The sequence below is a fragment of the Mytilus trossulus genome, chromosome 1 (genome assembly GCF_036588685.1).
Source record: "Mytilus trossulus isolate FHL-02 chromosome 1, PNRI_Mtr1.1.1.hap1, whole genome shotgun sequence".
Taxonomy (NCBI): Eukaryota; Metazoa; Mollusca; class Bivalvia; order Mytilida; family Mytilidae; genus Mytilus; species Mytilus trossulus.
The window spans coordinates 106748329-106770440 of NC_086373.1; the positions used below are offsets into that span (position 1 = coordinate 106748329).

The 22112-nt window shown below is 31.2% G+C and overlaps 1 protein-coding gene across 2 annotated transcripts; it reads right to left on the minus strand.

Annotated features, from left to right (window-relative positions):
- Positions 1–438: 438 nt before the first annotated feature.
- Positions 439–22087, minus strand: LOC134696143 (protein LTV1 homolog). 2 transcript variants are annotated; one of them, XM_063557793.1, is made up of 11 exons: positions 21953–22087; positions 15686–15817; positions 15228–15380; positions 14786–14873; positions 14364–14499; positions 10154–10337; positions 9771–9892; positions 9131–9252; positions 7803–7855; positions 7347–7541; positions 439–1352 (listed from the first exon to the last, which is right to left on the minus strand). In XM_063557793.1, exons 1-11 carry the CDS (start codon positions 21953–21955, stop codon positions 1242–1244), a joined length of 1299 nt encoding a protein of 432 aa, XP_063413863.1. In that variant the 5' UTR covers positions 21956–22087; the 3' UTR covers positions 439–1241. The 2 variants fall into 2 exon arrangements, with proteins under 2 accessions (XP_063413863.1, XP_063413852.1); XM_063557782.1 differs by having other exon boundaries at positions 14786–14876.
- Positions 22088–22112: the final 25 nt, after the last annotated feature.

Below are 22112 nucleotides of genomic sequence, written 5' to 3' on the forward strand. Positions count from 1 at the left end.
ATTAACTTAAACTAAAGTTATTGTGCAAAAACCAAGAATAATGCTTATTTGGGCCCTTTTTTGGCCCCTAATTCCTAAACTGTTGAAACCAAAACTCCCAAAATCAATCCCAACCTTTCTTTTGTGGTCATAAACCTTGTGTCAAAATTTCATAGATTTCTATTAACTTTAACTAAAGTTATAGTGCGAAAACCAAGAAAATGCTTATTTGGGCCCTTTTTGGCCCCTTATTCCTAAAATGTTGGGACCAAAACTCCCAATATCAATACCAACCTTCCTTTTGTGGTCATAAACCTTGTGTTAAAATTTCATAGATTTCTATTCACTTTTACTAAAGTTAGAGTGCGAAAACTAAAAGTCTTCGGACGACGACGACGACGACGCCAACGTGATAGCAATATACGACGAAATTTTTTTTAAAATTTGCGGTCGTATAAAAATGTCATTATACTTTTAAGGAAAAGAGGTAAACATTCAAAAAAATAAACATCTAGATATATGTTGTTAATAAAGGTAACAATCATCTTATTACATTTTGAATTTTAAAGAAAAATTTGAACATTTCTATTTCATTTACTTAATAGTGATACTGTTCCACTCCAAAGGTAGACCAATATAATAGTTAGCAAAAATGTAATGTGCAAAGTTGAGGCTGAATTGGTGGCACATGTACAAACAATGATCAAGTACTCTTTCTTACTCAAAACAACAGAAAATCAAGAGAATTTCCAACACATATTTACAGAAGTCATTTCAGTTGCATATTGAACAGAATTTTTAAAGAAACAGGAAATTTATCCTTTTCATTTTAAAACCAGGATTCTTTCCATGATAAATAATTTGTATAATCCTTCATTAAAGGATTGAATACCTGTAAATGACATGGTGGTCTTTGAAACAACATATATTTTGGATGTGTGTTGATTCTGGACAATGTTAGAAGTACTAAAATCTGCATAATATATGTAAATTCATTTGATCAACAACTGACAATTCAAATTACTGTGAGCCATTTTAAACAAAACATCTTCAATTAGCATTCCTTGTTGAGCATGCCAACCTTTATCATCTAGGCTTTTAATTCAGCATTTTTTTCATATTTAATGAATATATATAACCCTTTCTCTCTAATGAAACGGAGAGCACAAGCATATGACAAGCTTGTCTACTTCTAAGTACTTTTTTTTCATTAATTATCAGTCGAAAGCATGTCAATAAATCAGTATCATTGTTGTTCTGAATCACAATTTCATGCCTTGTAGATTGTTCTGAAGATTTAACACTTCTTTTTCTTGTCTTTTCATCTCTGATTTAAACATTTCTTTATTCTGTTTCTTTTCCTGTCTTCTTTCCTGAAACAGAATAATCATTTGTTATAATCTGTTAAAGGACATTGGAATTGTACCAATGAACTAAAAGCTTTCAAAACCTTCTTAATCTTGTCATAACCTAAATGAAATCAGTACAAAGAATGTGAATCTAAGGGGTGTATATCAGAGGTTCCTTAGAATGTTCAGAAATCTTCATTAAACTAATCTGAGAACACAGGATTCATCATGTATACCATAAATCCTACATCCATATTCAAGTGATATTGAATTGAAATGTTCCATGATTTTATATTGGAACTTATTATGAATAATCTTAAAGGAAAAAGAACTTGTCAAAACTTGAAAAAATTCCAGAATATGTACTGTAAACATTGGAATTTTTGCATGGGGTAATTAACTTATCTTATTAAAAATTAGCAAAAAATGTCTCGTTCATGATTAGTTATTAGAAAGCAATTTTGGATGCGAAGGCTTAACTTTTTATTCAATGTATAAATTCAACCTTGCAAGAAATTATGATTAATTGAAATCATGAACCTTAAAAACATCAATGTTTTCAGCACTCAGTACAAATTTGATAAAAAAAAATCCATAAATTAATCATTTACTGCCTTAAAATTGATTTAATATTCATCTTCTACATAGGCATATACATGTTTTGGTCTGCTTTAGTGTATATCAGAGGTTCCTTAGAATGTTCATAAATCTTCATTGGACTAATCAGAGAACATAGGATTCATCATATACACACTGTAGAATGAACTTTCATTTGTTTAAGGCAACAAGTGTTATTATATCTAAATTCATTTTCTAATAGACATTTTCATGCTAAAGCACTTTTTAACCTGTATGTTAAATTCAGTTTTTGAAGAGTTATTGATAAACTGATCATAAACCACCAAACGAATTGTACTCTGCTATTTTTTTTTAGAATTTGAAGAAGAGGCACAAAAGAATTCAAATAATTTTCAACAATAACATTATATCATGTTTACACAAGTTTATGTAATTAGCTGTAAAGCAGCTACTTTTTACTCTAAACACTTGGGTGTGGAACTAAGTTAAACTTATATATAAATCAACTCTGCAATGAGAAATTAATACACAATGTACATGATATAACAACTTGGTGAAATGATTGTTTTGAAATTACATTTGTTCACATCATACAATTACATACAAAGGGTTTCATGAAATTTAAGCAGGAAAACTGCAACTATTGTTAAAATGTTTTCTGTATATCAGAGGTTCCTTAGAATGTTCAGAAATCTTCATTAAAATCATCTGAGAACACAGGATTCATCATTTATACAACTGAGGAAAGATTTGATTTAGGGTAAAATAAAAATCAAATGTATTTCTTATGTACTTTTATATAATTCTGAAGTTTTGGTTTTAAAAAAAAGGTCGTTTTCAAGGGATATACAGCCATAAAATTAAAGTATCATTAGTTGTGTCTTTTCTTGTGTGTGTAACTTTGACCTTCATGACTTTACATGCTAATATTTTGTGATATAAAATCTGATAAAGAAAATATTGCAACTATTATCTAAATGTTTTCTGTATATCAGAGGTTCCTTAGAATGTTCAGAAATCTTCATTAAACTATCTGAGAACACAGGATTCATCAGTTATACAATTGTGATCAGATTTGATTTCGGGTAAAATAGGCTTTAAAATCAAAGTCATTCCTTATGTACTTTTATAATTCTGAAGTTTTGGTTTAAAAAGGTCGTTTTCAAGGGATATACAGCCATAAAATTAAAGTATCATTAGTTGTGTCTTTTCTTGTGTGTGTAACTTTGACCTTCATGACTTTACATGCTAATATTTTATGATATAAAATAAAATATGAAAAAGAAAATATTGCAACTATTATTTAAATGTTTTCTGTATATCAGAGGTTCCTTAGAATGTTCAGAAATCTTCATAAAACTAATCTGAGAACACAGGATTCATCACTTATACTATTGTGGTCAGATTTAATTGAGGGTCAACACGGCTTTAAAATCAAATGTATTTCTTGTGTACTCTTCCACAGCACACGAGATCACCCTCAGTTTTTGGTGAGGTTAGTGTTGTTTAGTCTTTAGTTTTCTATGTTTTGTTTTCTGTACTATTATTTGTCTGTATCTCTTGTTATTTTTAGCCATTGCCTTGTCAGTTTATTTTTACTCTATGAGTCTGGTATCTTTCGTCCCTCTGGTGTACTTTTATAAAATTGTATTGTTTATACAGCCATAAAAATAAAAGAAACATAATTTAGCTTTGTTTTTAGTGTCTGTGAGATTGGTCTTTAACATTCCATTAAAACTCAGCAAATCTTGTCTAAATGTTTTCTGCATATCAGAGGTTCCTTAGAATGTTCAGAAATCTTCATTAAAATAATCTGAGAACACAGGATTCATCATTTATACAATTGTGATCAGATTTCATTTTAGGTAAAATAGACTCTATAATCAGGTATTTCCTAATGCATTTTAAAGTTATGAAGTTTTGGTTCAAAATGTTTCCATATCATGGGTAATTCAGCCAAAATATATTAATATCAAATAAATGCAGTGTATGTCTATTCAAAGTGTCTGTAACCTTGACCTCACATCAAAAGGTATGCTTTTCTTCTCATTATTTGTTATGTATAACAAAGTATTATTACAATTAATAAATGTTATTGTAATAAGATATCTTCAATTTCAGAACATATATTTTGCACATGACTATGATGACTTATTTCTTAAACTGCTTTAAAACTGGTCACATGTTTAACTGATAAAAGAGCATATATTTGTATGTAATGGTCTGCTATAGTGTACATCAGAGGTTCCTTAGAATGTTCATAAATCTTCACTGTACTAATCAGAGAACATAAAATTCATCATATATACACTATAGACAATGATAGAATGATCTTGTATTTGTTTGAGTCAGCCTGTGTTTCTGTAACCATTCCCCCCCTAGTACCTCTATACATACTAAAAGAGAAATGATGCCTAAAACACTGTTTGTTTTTACATTTCTACATTTTAACCTATTTAGTGATAAGTCCTATGGTCTAGAGTAAACAGCAGAGGAATTGTACATTGTCATTCTTCTATAATTGAAAGGAGAGGGGGTCAAAGACTTCAGAGTGTTTTCAACACTAACCATAAAATATATATGTAATATGGAGACGAAGTCCCCAATAACAGTAGAAAATTCAATAAAAAAAAATTCCGGAAAATTTACCGAATTTTTCATTGTACTAATGAACTCAAAATCATTCTTTTTTAAGTCATGTTTTGAAATCCTGCATCTGCGCAGAAATCTACAGTGTACTTCCTTTTTCCTGGTTGTTTGCATGAAACTTTGAGTTAAATATATATTTATCAGTCTAGTATACTATAGTAAGGAACGCATGATCAATTTCATTTTTGATAATTCCTTGATATGAAAAAACGTTACCTAATGATAGCGTTTCTCTGTTTACATTGCATATGACGTCATAATTAAAATAACGTCACAACTAAAATTCCTAACAGCAGAACCAAAATCGGAAACGTTACAGTATTTCCGTTTATTTTTTTTTACAAATATTTAAGTTACAAAAAAATAATTCATAGAGACTTCGTCCCCATTTACAGGTAATGCCTGCCTCATATTACGTTGTAATACACCAACCCTCTCCCCAAGAATGCTCATATAATAAAATTTAACTTATAAATGAATCAAGTACACATTAAGAAATATGAAAACTTTTCAGTGAAATATTTGGTATGGAATTGTATCAGCTAACTTTATACCAACAAAGAAGCATTAATTGGGAGAGTAATATAAGACAATAAATATTCTCGAACCAAAGAGTATGCTAAAATTTGATGATATAAAATATTGTAAATTTTGTCAAAATGTTATCTGTATATCAGAGGTTCCTTAGAATGTTCAGAAATCTTCATATAACTAATCTGAGAACACAGGATTCATCATTTATCATAAGGGCTATTCCAGAAAAAAATGTAGGGGGTGGGGGTGTGGGGGGTTGGAAGGCACATTGTATTAATAATACATGGGTGATGGGTATCAGAGCAACTTTTCACACTATAATGCACTATAATTTTCAATTACAATTGTCTGGGTGGCGGGTGCTGACAAAAACTGCCTTCCAACCCCCCCCATACATTTTTTTCTGGAATAGCCCTAATCAGATTTGATTTCGGGTAAAATAGGCTTTAAAATCAAATATATTCCTTATGTACTTTTAAAATTCTGAAATTTTTGTTTAAGAAAAGTTGTTTTCAAGGGATATACAGACATAAAATTAAGGTAACATTATTTGTGTCTTTTCTTGTGTCTGTAGCGCTGACCTTGAACATCATATCTAGTACTGTGAAAGTACTTTTATTCGTGGGGTACCAATTTTCGTGGTTTAAGTGTCCAACGAAATAAAACAACTATTGTCCAAAATCAGAACAAGGAAAGATCCTGATGTACCGGCATGATGTCGGTTTGACTACTGATATGATCAAGAGAATGTATTGAATAACGCCAAATCTGAAAATACTTTATTGGCAGTCACAGAACTATATATGCATGCAGGAGTATACCCATTTAATCTTAAGTAACCTAAACTGTTTATAACTGTTTATCTTTTAATTCTCATGAAAAATATTTTTGATCAATGAAAGTCAGATTTCCGTTATTGTGCTTGTATGATAAAGTGTTCATTTCATATCCTCATAGTTCTCATACATATGGGAAATAATAATTTCATGCTTGGCTTGATTTTGATAAGAATTATTTGACAATTTAAGATACGTTTATAGCATTTGTTTATGTTACTGTTTTCTTTAGGTGACATGTTTATGGCCTCATTAACACCTTCGATGGTCTTCAATCTGTTGATCACTTTATCTGGCCGGGTTAATTAGTGTTGTCATTACACGGGTCAATGTTTACTTTGCAATTTCCTTCAATCCAGACTATTTGTAACCTTAGTGTCTAAAGGCTTTAATTTTTTCCTTTTTTTTTTCTCTAGAAAACTTAAATCCACGAATTTAAAAACCCAAGAACATGTAAATATTGCTAAAACCACGAAAATTGATACCCACGAATTAAAGTACTTTCACAGTATAAGGATCTTCTATAAATACAATATTTGTGGTCAAATATTCAAAGTTGGAAGTTCAACAATCAAAATGACAGCAACTTGAATTTTTTCTTTCATTTATCAGTGTATTATTAAATCAATCAATGGTCATAACTCATTGAGTTCATGGAACAGTTCTGAGGTTATTCCACAGATTTGACATAATGCACAATTTTATCAAACAAGGACCATAAAAATAAGAAAAATCTAACTTCCATTATGAAAAGGATTGGTTTACTGTTATTAATTTATTGCACTGAAACAACAAAGTACTTTTTGACAATAATAGGTCAAATATGGCCTTCAACACGTAGCCTTGGCTCACACCAAACAGCAACCTATAAAGGACCTTAAAAAGAATTGTGTTATAAATCAAAAACACTTATGAACCACACCAACCCCTGAACAACAGACTCAAGATCATTTCAAGGCATGTAACAGACCGAATATTTAAGTCAAGTCTTCCACTACAAACAAAAACTATTATTTCAGTGTACATCAGAGGTTCCTTAGAAGTTCAACTTCTTCAATGAAAGTCTGCGAACAAAATTCATCATATAGACACTGTTGTGTAGTTAACACTTTGTGTGACATTTTATTCAATACTATTAATTTTGTGTTTACATAAGATATTTTGATTTCGCACATCAGATTTCCATGTTTTAATACAAGAATATTTTAAACCTATTTGAAGGAGAAAAAAACCTTTATCAAGCCTCCTTTTTTGCTTCAAACTGAATATGATAATTATCTAGTTTTTGATCAATAGATAATAGATCAGCAAACACTTCAATTTTATTAGCATAAAATGTGTTGCCTAAAATGTTAGATCAGCATACAAATGGGTGGCTAAGATTTTAGACTAGCATACAATTATTGTCAATAGATAATACCTTTCTTTCTTCTTTGACTGCTTGTTTCCTAGATCGTTTTTCTTCAAGTGATTCATCTTTAGGTCTATATGTACTTGCACAATCAGCTTTCAAATTCTCATGAAGTTCTTTTTCCAGCTGTTTTCTTGTCATTCCTGGCTTTTCAAATGAATCTTTGGGAATCTGTAATTTTGATGTTAGTTGTATCTTCTTTTTCTGAAATAAAATTAGATACTTTTTATCAATCTTTTTTTTTCCAATGCATATCAAACATTTACATAAACTAATGGAGAGAAAAAAAACTTTTCAAACTATTTTTCACCCTGTATGTGTGAAAGATTGTATGAAAAAAAAACATTAAACATTTTGATAAAAGTTTTCCCCTTTCATAAAGAATTGTTCTCAACAATATCAATAAAGAAATTGAAAGAACAACAAATACTTTGTGTGCAGTTTTCTAACCTTGATAATACTTACTGTGTGTGGTTCTGTTATCAACTTTGGATGATTATATAAATTAGAATATGTACCTGAAAGTGTAAAACATTTGTTACAAAGCTGTACAATATATAATCAGTCATAATGACATTGAACAGTCATAAATATGCAAATATATATCATGCATTCTCTATAATGAAAGCATAGTATTAAGGAAACACATTCTAATTCCTATCTATTTGCTCATTATTAACCAAAAATAAAGGAAAAAGTTGTAACTGTCATCTCTACATATGAAGAGAATATCTATAAACATGATAAAGCAAAGTACATTTGCATAAATATTCTAAATATTCCTTTAAACATTTAGATCGTTTTCATGTGTATATTTCAGAAGTATCAGGCTTAATCTACAATGATACTACAGGATGTTCAAGTTATCTTTTCAGATCTTTGACAATTTCTGTTTAATTTATTTAAACTAGAGGCTCTAAAGAGCCTGTGTCGCTCACCTTGGTCTATGTGAATATTAAACAAAGGACACAGATGGATTCATGACAAAATTGTGTTTTGGTGATGGTGATGTGTTTGTACATCTTAATTTACTGAACATTCTAGCTTCTTACATTTATCTCTATCTATAATTAACTTGGCCCAGTAGTTTCCCTAAAGGGGTAACTGACAATTTCGGTCATGTTGACTTATTTGTAGATCTAACTTTGCCAACATTTATTGTTTTTTTATAGTTTATCTCTGTCTATAATAATATTCAAGATAATAACAAAAAAACAGCAAAATTTCCAGTTCAGGTGCAGCAACCCAACAACGGGTTGTCCGATTCATCTGAAAATTTCAGGGCAGATAGATCTTGACCTGATAAACAATTTTACTTCACGTCAGATTTGCTTTAAATGCTTTGGTTTTTGAGTTATAAGCCAAAAACTGAATTTTACCCCTATGTTTTATTTTTAGCCGTGGCAGCCATCTTGGTTGGTTGACCGGGTCACGCCACACATTTTTTAAACTAGATACCCAAATGATGATTGTGGCCAAGTTTGGTTAAATTTTGGCCCAGTAGTTTCAGAGGAGAAGATTTTTGTAAAAGTTAATGACGACGGACACAAAGTGATGGGAAAAGCTCACTTGGCCCTTCGGGCCAGGTGAGCTAAAAATGAAAAAAAGAATGTCATTGTGAGAACATTTTGAAAACCCAAGAAAGAGTCAAGATACTTAAGTTAATAACACAACAATATTAAAGTTAAACCTCATTTCTTTTAATTCTTTGTTTTTTAAAGGACAAATACAGGTGCGAGTAAGTACCAAATAATTCCAAATCATAGAGATAGCAATTCCTTTATAAAACCTACTTAAAATTGATTCACAATCCCATTTTTCTTTAGGTGCTTGGATGATCATTTCTACAATATCACAGTCATCTCCTGATTCAACATCAACATCATCATTACAATTCTCAATCTCAGTGAATTTTCTGTATAAATTAAAAAAATATAATACAGATATACTAAATGTCAAAGTTAACAATATACGTACTGTTAAAATGTGGTCAAATGTATTTTTGGTGTACCTGTGTAGCTGTGTAGAATGGTTGCAACTTCCATTCAAAACATTAGTTTCAGAGGTTTTTAGTGAGACTTTTTAGTTTGTAAATTCCATCTACCACTGTAATTCAATATAAATTTTAATATATAAAGCAATTTTTGATCACATATCAAAAAGAAGAGGGTTAAAAATTGTTCAGATAAAAATTAAATGTACATTGTGAACATTAAGTCACACAACCACTGGTGGACTGAACATTCTTAAATTACATGACCACCTATATTCTCACTACACGGACTGTGTAATTATGACTCTCTGAACTCCATAACAGCAAGTCGGAAATAAATTCTGACATACAAAACTAATGTCCAGAGAAAGAATATGTGACATGTAAGGGATTATTTTTTGTAGGTTTTTAAAAGTGATAAGTATTATAGGATGAATTACTTTTCCTCCTGCTCTTTTTCAAACTCCTCTAGGATGGAATCTAATACTTTACTGTCTTTACAACCATCAATGTCTTCATGATCTAAAGCACCGATCTCAGTATCCTCATACTGCTCATATAACTAAAATAATAAATAATAAATAAAAGTTTAAACCAACTATCTGAGATTCAATTTCCACGATATAATGACTAGAAAATGATCTATGTTTGTTTAGAATTACTTATCATCAGTTAAAACTGAAAAGTGTCATGCAATAGACATTCTAAGTTGCACATTATCCCACCAAATTTTAAGGACAGACTGGAATACAGGCCTTTTCAAATCGATCATCCAGAAGGGTAAGGCCTTCATTCCTTCTCATGACAGAACCACTATACTGACCTTTTCAAATCGATCATCTAGAAGGGTAAGGCCTTCATTTCTTCTCATAACAGAGGAGGATATAGAATAATTAGTAAATTGTGTCTTGGTTTCTTCATCCATAAACATGTGTCCATCTTCATTATCGGAGAAATCATCTGAACCAAAGTCAGATCCAAACTCTTCATCTTCACCAGAGTCCTGGCTGTAAAATGAAAAGGAAAATTCAAGATTTGGCATTGAATGTTTAAATATTGTAGAAATAACTCATTTACTTTTATTTTTTATATTAGTTTGTGTATCAGAATTCAACTGTCCAGAAGAAATATTTATCATACATATGTTATAAGAAGTGACTCCCAACTCCTATGGAGACTAATTTATGGATTCATGACACTCCAGTGGTTTTAAATTATATCTCTTGTCCTAGTTCATCAATTGTTTGACACGCCAGTGGCTTTAAATTATATCTCTTGTCCTAGTTCATCAATTGTTTGACATTATAATCTGTTATACTGATAATTAATAACTTTTAAATCAACTCTATAAAACAGTTTTGTCAAAAAAAAGCTGTTAAATAATTTTACATTTAGTTTAAAATTGTAAAAACCGTATGCAATTGATAACATATTTTGAAAGGAAAAAATACTTAATATGTCATCCTTAAAGATGTTGGAAAATCTGATCAAATCTCTTCATTTTATTAGTGTTAAGGCCAAAAAAAAATAATATGTGTGTTTCCTATTACATGGAATTTCAAAATAGGGTAGGTAGGTGTTTTTTGTTTTGTTTTGGTTTTTTTTAATAAAAGGGGAGTTGAAATTTAACATATATATTGAACGGTATACTGATGTATATATTAAACAGTTGTATTACCTTTTCATTTCAGCAATGGTTGATCCAATGAAAAGATTTATGGCTTTGATATAATCATTGTTTTGTTTGATTCTATATAATATGCTTTTAATTTTGAACTCCTTTGCTATTAAATAAACTGACATGACTGAGAATTGCATATATCATCTTAAGTGAGTCTTACAAAAAAATGCAACTGTAGTACTGTATTGAATTCGTTAATTACAAAAGAATGGTTAACCATTTATCATCAATGTACTAGCATTATCACCAAAGACAAACTGTGGAAGAGATAAGACGGACAAGGACAAACAATACGTATACCAATCAACTACAAAAATTAAAATCAAATGAAAAACACAGACCATGAAAAACTAGGGTTGCCTCAGGTGCACTGGAAGGAATACCAGCTCCGGCTTCTTACAAGATAACCACTATGATTCTCACATAGGTTATTTCAGAAACGATTAAAAGGAATATATGACATCCGAAAAGGCAGTACTGTACTCTGACCTACTATTGCATATATATTTACTTCTTCAGGTCTTCAATTTAAGGAATTGTCTCTTTGGTAAATATACCAAATCTTTTCGTGTTTATAAACTGATGATATTTGGGACACAGACACCCCACAATGGTCATTGATGGTCAATCCACTCAAAAATTTGCACCTGACGTAAAATTAGAAAAATATTAACATCTTGATGCACCAATGACCAACACAATTCCAGACATGGTTGAACATGATTTTAAGATACCTTAGTATGTGTAAAGCACTCCTTCCTGTCTATAAATCAAAAATGTAATACTAACCAGATGCTTCGCAGGGCGTAGCTTTATACGACCGCAGAGGTTGAACCCTGAACCGTTTGGGCAAGTATGGACACAACATTCAAGCTGGATTCAGCTCTAAATTTGGATTGTGATTAAATAGTTGACACAGCATAGGTTTCTGACACAGAATGAATGTGTTCTAATGAACTTAATTTTTTTGTTTTCTCTTAGAGCAATTCACTATGCTGTTCAATATTAATCATCTAAAAAAAATGTTTGAAGAAATTTTCTTTTTATTTATGAAATTTCAAATGAGAAAAATTGAACCCAATTTTTTAATCACATCCCCCTTTCCCTTATTCCAAAACTAATCTCAATTAAAATATTCTAATGGAGTTTGCAACAATAACTACTCATTTTAATACATCATAAAATATTAAGATGTAAAAAAACTGCTTGTTATCACTGAATGGTAAAGATTATTTAAATTTATCAGTTGGTAGTAAAAAGTGAATATACATTGTATATTGTATATAACAAAGATTTAAGTTGATTCTGGACTAAGAAAGATAACTCAAATTAAAAAAAAATCTTGCAATAAGATATTTCTTGCTTACTATTTTGGACAAAGAAAGATAACTCTAATTAAAAAAAAAATTTGCTATTTCACAATATTGTGAAATTAGATATTTCTTGCCATTGCACAATACTGTGCAATTGAAAAGACTTGCTATTCCACAATACTTAATATAATAATTTTAGATCCTGATTTGGACCAACTTGAAAACTGGGCCAATAATAAAAAATCTAAGTACATGTTTAGATTCAGCAAATCAAAGAGGCCCAAGAATTTAATTTTTGTTAAAATCAAACTTAGTTTAATTTTGGACTCTTTGGACCTTAATGTAGGACAATTTGAAAACGGGACCAAAAATGAAGAATCTACATACACAGTTAGATTTGGCATATCAAAGAACCCCATTTATTCAATTTTTGATGAAATCAAAAAAGTTTAATTTTGGACCCCGATTTGGGCCAACTTGAAAACTGGGCCAATAATAAAAAATCTAAGTTCATTTTTAGATTCAGCATATCAAAGAACCCCAAGGATTCAATTTTTGTTAAAATCAAACTAAGTTTAATTTTGGACCCTTTAGGCCTTATTGTAGACCAATTTGAAAACGGGACCAAAAGATAAGAATCTACATACACAGTTAGATTCGGCATATCAAAGAACCCCAATTATTCAATTTTGATGAAATCAAACAAAGTTTAATTTTGGACCCTTTGGGCCCCTTTTTCCTAAACTGTTGGGACCAAAACTCCCAAAATCAATACCAACTTTCCTTTTATGGTCATTAACCTTGTGTTTAAATTTCATAGATTTCTATTTACTTATACTAATGTTATGGTGCGAAAACCAAGAAAAATGCTTATTTGGGTCCCTTTTTGGCCCCTAATTCCTAAACTGTTGGGACCGAAACTCCCAAAATCAATACCAATCTTCCTTTTGTGGTCATAAACATTATGTTTAAATTTCATTGATTTCTATTTACTTAAACTAAAGTTATTGTGCGAAAACCCAGAATAATGCTTATTTGGGCCCTTTTTTGGCCCCTAATTCCTAAACTGTTGAAACCAAAACTCCCAAAATCAATCCCAACCTTTCTTTTGTGGTCATCAACCTTGTGTCAAAATTTCATAGATTTCTATTAACTTAAACTAAAGTTATAGTGCGAAAACCAAGAAAATGCTTATTTGGGCCCTTTTTGGCCCCTAATTCCTAAAATGTTGGGACCAAAACTCCCAAAATCAATACCCACCTTCCTTTTATGGTCATAAACCTTGTGTTAAAATTTCATAGACTTCTATTCACTTTTACTAAAGTTAGAGTGCGAAAACTAAAAGTATTCGGACGACGACGACGACGACGACGACGACGACGCCAACGTGATAGCAATATACGACGAAAATTTTTTCAAAATTTGCGGTCGTATAAAAATTGATTAAACAACGCAACAGTAAGCCCACTCCATATTAAACTTAAATGGATAAGAAATGTGTAAAAAGACAAATCCTAAAATTTCAAACTTTATTGAATATTGGATGTAGCAATAAGATCCCCAACGTGCATATTGAGCTGGACATCAAATGATGTTCCTTTTGACATGTTTGAGGTGTCCGTAGAAGTATTGCAGGTCACTGTCAATTGAAAACATTTATTAGGCAGCTCTCCATGGTTTTCCGTAAAAACAACCAACAGGGTCCTCATATTTTCAATGCATGGGAAAGCATTTTAATCTACTACAAGCTGTTGGCATTAGTTTATCCGTGCAGCCAACAAAATTGTTGCTGTCAACAAATGCGCAGCCATTATGATTTATGTATTAATAAAAGAGACGGTTACGGAAAAAATACGTAATTTTTCCGGAATTTTTGGAAATCGTCAAAAAAAAGTTTAGGGTCGGGATTTTGGGTGGAAAAAATAGGGTATATCGGGTAACCAGAAACACACATATTTATTTTTTTTGCCTAACAGTTGCATATTTGCAGGCAAAGGGCAAGTTACAGTTAAAATAAAGTCCAAGAAAATTATTCTTACTCATTAAACTCTGTACCATCAACAGGAGCATTAGCCTTCAACATAAAGTCATCATCTAAAATATTGTCTGGATCCTTCATATCAAAATCATCATCCAATGCCTCAACAATATCGGGATCCCAATTAGGCTGTGGACCTTAAATACAAGAAATATACCAATATTAAGGTACATGTACATGTTTTAATTAACTTTATGAAAAATACCCAGCAAATATGATAAGTTCATGTTGACCAATGAAGAATTTAGATTACACAAACCAAACATTAATTATAATCATGATAATAAAAATTACCAACTGGTCGTGATAAAAATCATTTCATTTAAAAATAAAAATCCACTTCGTTCTGTTAAAATACTAAGTCTAAACTAAATTAGGGTTAACTGCAATTAGATTCTAAAGTTCCTTTCATATCGAACTCACCTGTTATAGTTACTGCCTTGTTTAATAATCCTACTTCAGTTTCTACTTCTGTTGGGAATACAGAAGATGGCAGCTGTATTCTGGCTTTCTGCTGAAACAAAAACTTTACACAATTAGTAAATTATTTATTTTACCTTGCCATTCTAAGATGAAAAGATCAAATCAACTGCAATGAACAATCAATGAAATAATTCTTAGAAACATGATAAGTTGGAAGTTTTCATTTAAAATGTTCAGTTGTCATTGAAAAAAACAATGTGTGTGGTATGTCTGGAGTCTCGCATTGGTGACTCAGTGACTGCTAATTTTATTTGCCATGATTTTGACAATATGCAAAGTTATCAACACATTGTAGTTGTAAATAGTGTATGCCTTGATTTAAACAACGTTCAAACTTATCAACATATTACAGTAATAAATATTCACTTCTGTCTGAACCTACCTCTGGTACTTTTGATGAGAGTCTGAATTTATCAACAACAGGTTCAAGTTCATATACTTCGTTGGTATCCTTCAAATGTTGTAAGTAATTATACTCATCTTCAAAAAGTATACCATACTTCACCTGGTCTTCTTTCTGTTTCTCTTTCTTAACCTGGTTATTGTTAAAAAAAAAAATAGGTATATAGAATTTGATATAAAGAAAATTAAATAAAAAAGCTATTATGTTCCTTTCACTACATCAAAGTCAAACAGACACAAGTACCTTTCACAACTTATTGAAAACAAGGAAGTAGGTGTCTTACAAAACTGAAAAGTACTAATATGTTACAACTCACAATTGTACAGCTGCTAGACAAATATAAAGTCATGCTATTTTGTAGTACTGGGAAGATGTAAGAACAATTTGCTGGTTGCTTGTTTTGGTAAAAAAAATATTAAAAAGTAATAAAAACTTACTTTATCATTGGTCGATAACAGGACTCCCAAAGAGGCATCTTCACTTGCTTGCAATGGATCTCTCTGACTTCTGTGGACAAGGTGAAAGGTCACAGCATTTTTCTTATCTATGAATTTCTTCTTTTTATTAGGCTGAAATGAACAGATGTAAGTTTAGTTAGTACATTGTTTTCTTTTTTGCTATCTGGTTAAATATAGGAGAAAAAAGATACAGAGAACAGACATAGTGATTTAATCTATTTACAGAAGATAAAGCTATTTATGTATGTAAACTGCTCTCTGAAAGAGTTGACAGTCTGTTTTTTAACAACTGTAAACACAGTAATTGTAATAGATTCCATTGCGTTATTTATGGGAAAAATCAAATGAAAATCTCTGAGTTGTCTATGAGGTGTTAGATGTATAAATATGTTTGAAGGTGTGAAAATGATGTTTTCTTTTCTAGAGTCTGATGGTATGAGAATTGTGCTAGTTGGTGTAGAAACAAGATGATGTATGTGTATTGCATATGTTATTGTTTATAATAATATTGTCCAGTGCTCTAGCTAGAAATCAAAAGGGGCAGGGTGCCAGTGGAGGGCAGGGCACTTTTTATGATAAGAAAAGGCACTGCTCATTTTTTTGTCTACGTTTCTGTGTGTATCACGAGTTAACAAATCCTTCTCTCTTTTTTTTTTTTTTTTATCTATATAGGAATTATAGCTTTTGATTCATCAATTGCCCTATGGTAAAGAGCATTACTTATTTAACAATGTTTAGAACATGGATTGCTAAAAGTGTAATTATCAAGTAGAAATTGCAATATATTTTTTTTAATATGTTCAAAGACAGTTAATATCTTTTAGGTATCATTATTATGTTATTATATATTCAATTGGTGATTTATTCCTTTTTTTGATACTAGATAATATTTTTAGAGCACAAATTTGTAATAAGCTAAAACAGGGGAAGTAACTGTCAGAATCAATTTCCACCACGTTTGCGTTATTTAGAAACTGTGCTAGTCGCTAACAAGTTGAGATGAAAGGCATTTCTGTAAAGGCATAGTTTTATTTTTATGACTTAATTTCAATTCTAAAGTCATGAAAGTCTTCATTTATACACTCTTCCATTGTGACTTTGAGATTGAAAATGCCGGCCCAAGCTAAACACACTCCACACTCGCTGACACATTCATCAAAAGTATGACAAAAAGATACACGGGTTATGTTCTTCTCATATATGTTATGATGGTATGATACTAAACCCCTAACGGGAAGGATTGTGCCTGAGGTTCATATGATGAAATCATAATCTTTCAGTCAGTTTAATTGAAGTCTGGAGCTGGCATGTCAGTTAACTGCTAGTAGTCTGTTGTTATTTATGTATTATTGTCATTTTGTTTATTTTCTTTGGTTACATCTTCTGACATCAGACTCGGACTTCTCTTGAACTGAATTTTAATGTGCGTATTGTTATGCGTTTATTTTTCTACATTGGTTAGAGGTATAGGGGGAGGGTTGAGATCTCACAAACATGTTTAACCCCGCCGCATTTTTGCGCCTGTCCCAAGTCAGGAGCCTCTGGCCTTTGTTAGTCTTGTATTATTTTTATATTAGTTTCTTGTGTACAATTTGTTGGAAATTAGTATGGCGTTCATTATCACTGAACTAGTATATATTTGTTTAGGGGCCAGCTGAAGGACGCCTCCGGGTGCGGGAATTTCTCGCTACATTGAAGACCTGTTGGTGACCTTCTGTTGTTGTTTTTTTATTTTGGTCGGGTTGTTGTCTCTTTGACACATTCCCCATTTCCATTCTCAATTTTATTGTTCTAATTAAATTACCTAGTTATTAACACCTTTGAAGTTCTTTATCATTGTAATTGATTGTAATGACATGATTAACCTGGGGGCAATCACACAGGTGTCATATATGTAATTAACTTGGAGATCAGAAATCGATGAAACAAAATTTTATCAAAACGGCACAAGATAATTTTGGAAAAAGACGTCAGGGCAGAAGGGCGCGGATGAAGGCACCCAGGGCGCAGCTGAGGGCACCCAGGGCGCGGCGCCCTTCTATTTTGGGCTAGTGAGACCACTGTTGTCTGTATGATATGCCCTCCTGGGGCCCTAATTTGGTAAATAAAAATATTCTATTCTATTCTGTATACTATATGACAACAAAGCATGCACCTACAATCTGTAATCAGTTGAAAGGCAAACGATTTAATGGCTTCCAAGTTCAAGACATTGGTCACGTGATAAAAGGTCAGAGTTTACGATTTTTTGGTAAACGTGCATGCCTCATGGTTTTTGGACTCGTATCGTCTTATTTGTACTCGTACATTAATAAAAACCAAAGTGTTCAATTCTAGATTGAATAAGCTTTCTTATTTTATATAATCATAATAAAAAAGTATTGTTAAAATGTTATAAATTCACTAGTGAAGTGAAACTTTTTTTCTGAAAATTTGCGTAGGTCCATGGAAAATCCTTAAATAAATCCTTAAATAGGTTTGGTAACGTGTTGAGGGGTACAAAATATAAAGTAAAACCTTTTTTAGCTCCTTATAATACAATATCAGATCACAAAAACCCCGGATATGCAATTGTGTCAGTTTATTTGTGGCGAAGCGGAGATCAAAGGGAGATAACTCGGTACGCGCATCGTAGAAAATTGCAAGTTCACAACAGTAAATTTGAGTAAAATTAATGATTGCAGATCCATTTCGACGAGTTCTTGAATACCTTTCAATATACAAAATGTACTATGTTCCTCTACTGTTGTAACATTCAAATAGTCATGGACAGGTTGAATATGACATTTTTTTCAAGTTCTTACAGGTTTTTGAACACTTCCAAAGAAGACAATTACCTACATTTTATAACAGACTGACTTTTTCTCTGAAACTTGAACTTATTGTATACATATATATTCTCAAACACCCTTTTGGTAGATAGAAGGATGGGTTTACTCAGTCATTTGTCAGAAGAACCTGTGTTACAATAGAAGCAGAAGCAGAAGATTACATTTAAACAAAAATATGGGGGAAAAAAAGGAAATATAGTCTTCAAAATTGTGACCATTACCATAGATTGAAAATAAAATCAATCTGCAGTGGCCAGAAGTAGTACATGTACAATTTTTGTTTTATAATAGCTGCTTTAAGATACAGTTGCAGATCTCAGGGAGTCTGGTGATTGGAACCTTCTCTATTTATGGAAGATTAATGCATTTGAATGGGATAGCATGCATATAGTTGGACCCCTCCTTTTTATCCTTGGTTGAGAATACCACCACTTATGTTTAACATTTTCTGGATTCACCCTGAGATAAGAAACTACATAAGTTGTACAAGTTCTGTTGCTTGCCTTAATCAAGAGAAAAAAATCTGAACATTCAAAGAACCAGAAAGTTAACTGAACAAAAGCTGTATTGCAATCTGATATCCTGCAGTTATCATAAATCCTATTATATGTAATATTTCAAGTTTTGTTTTATTTTTTTTCTTATTTCTTATATTTGAATTCAAAAGTCCTGCAACCAACTGTTAAGTCCTTTCAATTAAATTATTGAATGGATAATAACCAAAGCTTTCCAGTAAATAAAATTTGAAAATGCTTTGTTGAAATAAAATAGTGGTATTATGTCATTAGATATACTGAATCAACTTCAAATTTAATCTAAATTCACATTTACCTGCTCTTAAATGCATATTCAATTGGACTACAAAAACCTGAGACTACTTCAATGTATAACATAGAGATTGCGGTCACCTCCCATGTTATAGTAGTCTCAGACAAATACAAAACTGACTTAAATACAGTATATTCAGAATTTTTTTGAAAAGGACAACAAAAAGAAATTTATTATTCTGATATCAGGAATAATCTCATAGTACCAAAGCAGAATGTCAGTTCTTTTAATTAAGAAAACCAGTTTAATCACATTATTTACTTTTATAAAAAAAAAAACTCATGATATTATCTGGATTTACAATCATTAACTAAGCTTGTCATCAACTCATTTACTTTAAATGCTTTTAAAAGTTAACCTGTCAGTACTAGAATAAAGAAATGTGGTATAAGACAAGATATTTTATTCCAATTAAAGGGCATACATGTATGAAGAGCAAAGTAATGTACAGGTATTACAATGATTTATATATATTATGTATATATAATGGAACAATAATGTTGATATACATCAGATAAATATGGAGATAACCAACTCCATTCTTAGATTTTAAACTACAGCCAGTTCAGAGCCACACATATATTTGAAAAAGGCATATAACAATTATATCTTCAATTAACAGGCAAATATTCCCAAAGGCCCAATTAAAGCAATATCTGTACTCTATATATTGATAGTTTTCTGAGTTCAAAACATTTATTTCACTTTTCAATGCCTCTAGGTTTTCTTGAATGAAAAGCTAATTAGATTTGACACTTGTGCTTAACTTTTCAAATTTTTTACAACTTATTATAATATTATCATTAAATTCTTTTCTTAAAAACTTATAAAGGGGAAACTGACATTTATGGTATAGTTGCCAATGAGATAAAAGCCTGGAAACTTATCACCAGAGTCCAAGTCTTTGTTAGCAGTGAAAGTTAAATTACTAGTGACTTTACATACATCAACAATCAATACATTCCATTGTTTTTAAGGCAAATGAGGAAAATAAGAGTAACAATAGCTTTTGCCTTACTACATGCACAAGAGAATATTAGAAATTATAATATAAATAAGTAAATATCAGAGGAAAAAAGACAGGACTTAGCCAATGGACTTTTAGTAAAGTATGCCCTTACTAATCCTTAGAGGAGCTGCTGTATACTAGAAAAAATGATGTTGATGATTTGACCCCATCAATCAGCATTTTAGCATTACATTATTGTCAATTGCTATCTGCTCTATTTGTTCCAACCTGTTATGAGAGTCAAAACGTATACCTAGGGTGGGAATTAAACCCATGTACGTTCATTTACTTTATTGTTCTTTGTGTACATAAAATGTACATGTACATGAAATATATCAAATGCAAAAAATGCTGTAATGTATCATTACACCCTCATTAGTTAAGGACCAAGTAAAGGAAGTCCCTGCACCTACCTAGACGTATTTCTTGGGTAAGATGTATTATATAACTCTTGAAAGTATAAGACGATAAAGGTTATTGGTAAGTATATAGTAACATCAACGTGCAATTCAGGTAAACAAACTGTCAAACATAAACAATCTACCACCTGTTTGTCTGCTGTGCTTGAATTCAAAACGACCCATCAGGCTTATTTACACGAATTTTTGCTCAAGCAGACAGTTAAATATGTCCGTTTACCTTATGGTGTCTTTTAAGAATGAATTTGCTGTTATAAATTGTGTATGCATGGAAATATAAGGAGGATAACATTGATTTTTACCGTAACTTTTGAATACACAACATTCCCAAGGTATCCCCACAAAACATATGGCTACTTTGTAACGACGGCTGGTAACGTGTAGCCACTTTCTAACTGCAAATGTAATTGGATGATCTTCAAAGATCAATAATAAAAATGCTAATAAATGATTGGATACGAATTTGTGTCAGATTATAAATAGGTGAAAAAATGTAAACATTGAAATCCGCCATCTTGACGTAGGATACAAACTAATTTTCAGTCTTGGATTAAAGGACATTGCGCCCATTGCCAGCATATCATGCATAAACAGTCATCTGCAAATATATCTTTCAATTTGTGTTTTACACTTACTTTTCTATGTTTTAGTTAATTTAATGTTTTAATTTACTACAGAATGGGACATCGTTCTTAAAGATGTCGTAGAAAAAATTATAGGTGGCGCTGTTTGTGGGCGTAAACATTTTTACATACAGGTTCTTTTTTTGTCGACAAATTGACCTCTATCTGTCAGATTCAGAAGTTTGCCTTCCAACTGAATCTGAGGTGTTAATTGTGTCCAGTTGAGTGTATTGAGCATGTTTGATACACTGCTAGTGTTATGATACCTGTTGCAGGTAGATTATTATTATTACTGAGATTCTGAAATGTGCGGGTCACAAACCTTTTGACCCAATTTTAATATATGTCTTTCTTTAGCCTGTCTGCATTCAAGAGAATTCTTACCAACTAATTATCACTAATTAAACGTCAAATAATGAGGTCAAAACTTTTACGGTGTTAACATCTTTTTATGATTTTACTTAATATTTTTGAAACACAATGTAGTTTATTTTTGGGATAAATGACTGGAAACAGGTCTAACGTTTGCTACAAACCATTTTTTTTGTTGGTTGAAAATGTTATTGATGTGTTTTACATTTTCTAAACCTCGTGTTTGGAAATCAGCGGAAGTGCTAGCACATTCGAAATCCTCTAGTGTTTATAAGTTTTGTTAAAATCCGAATGGAAATCTAAACCAATTAAAAATTGTGGTAC

Coding starts and splice junctions, on each gene's coding strand:
- LOC134696143 (XM_063557782.1), bottom strand. Junction 10,338..14,363: donor GATGGTACAGAGTTTAATGA/GTAAGAATAATT, acceptor TTCATTTTACAG/CCAGGACTCTGGTGAAGATG. Junction 9,893..10,153: donor TAGATGATCGATTTGAAAAG/GTCAGTATAGTG, acceptor TTATTATTTTAG/TTATATGAGCAGTATGAGGA.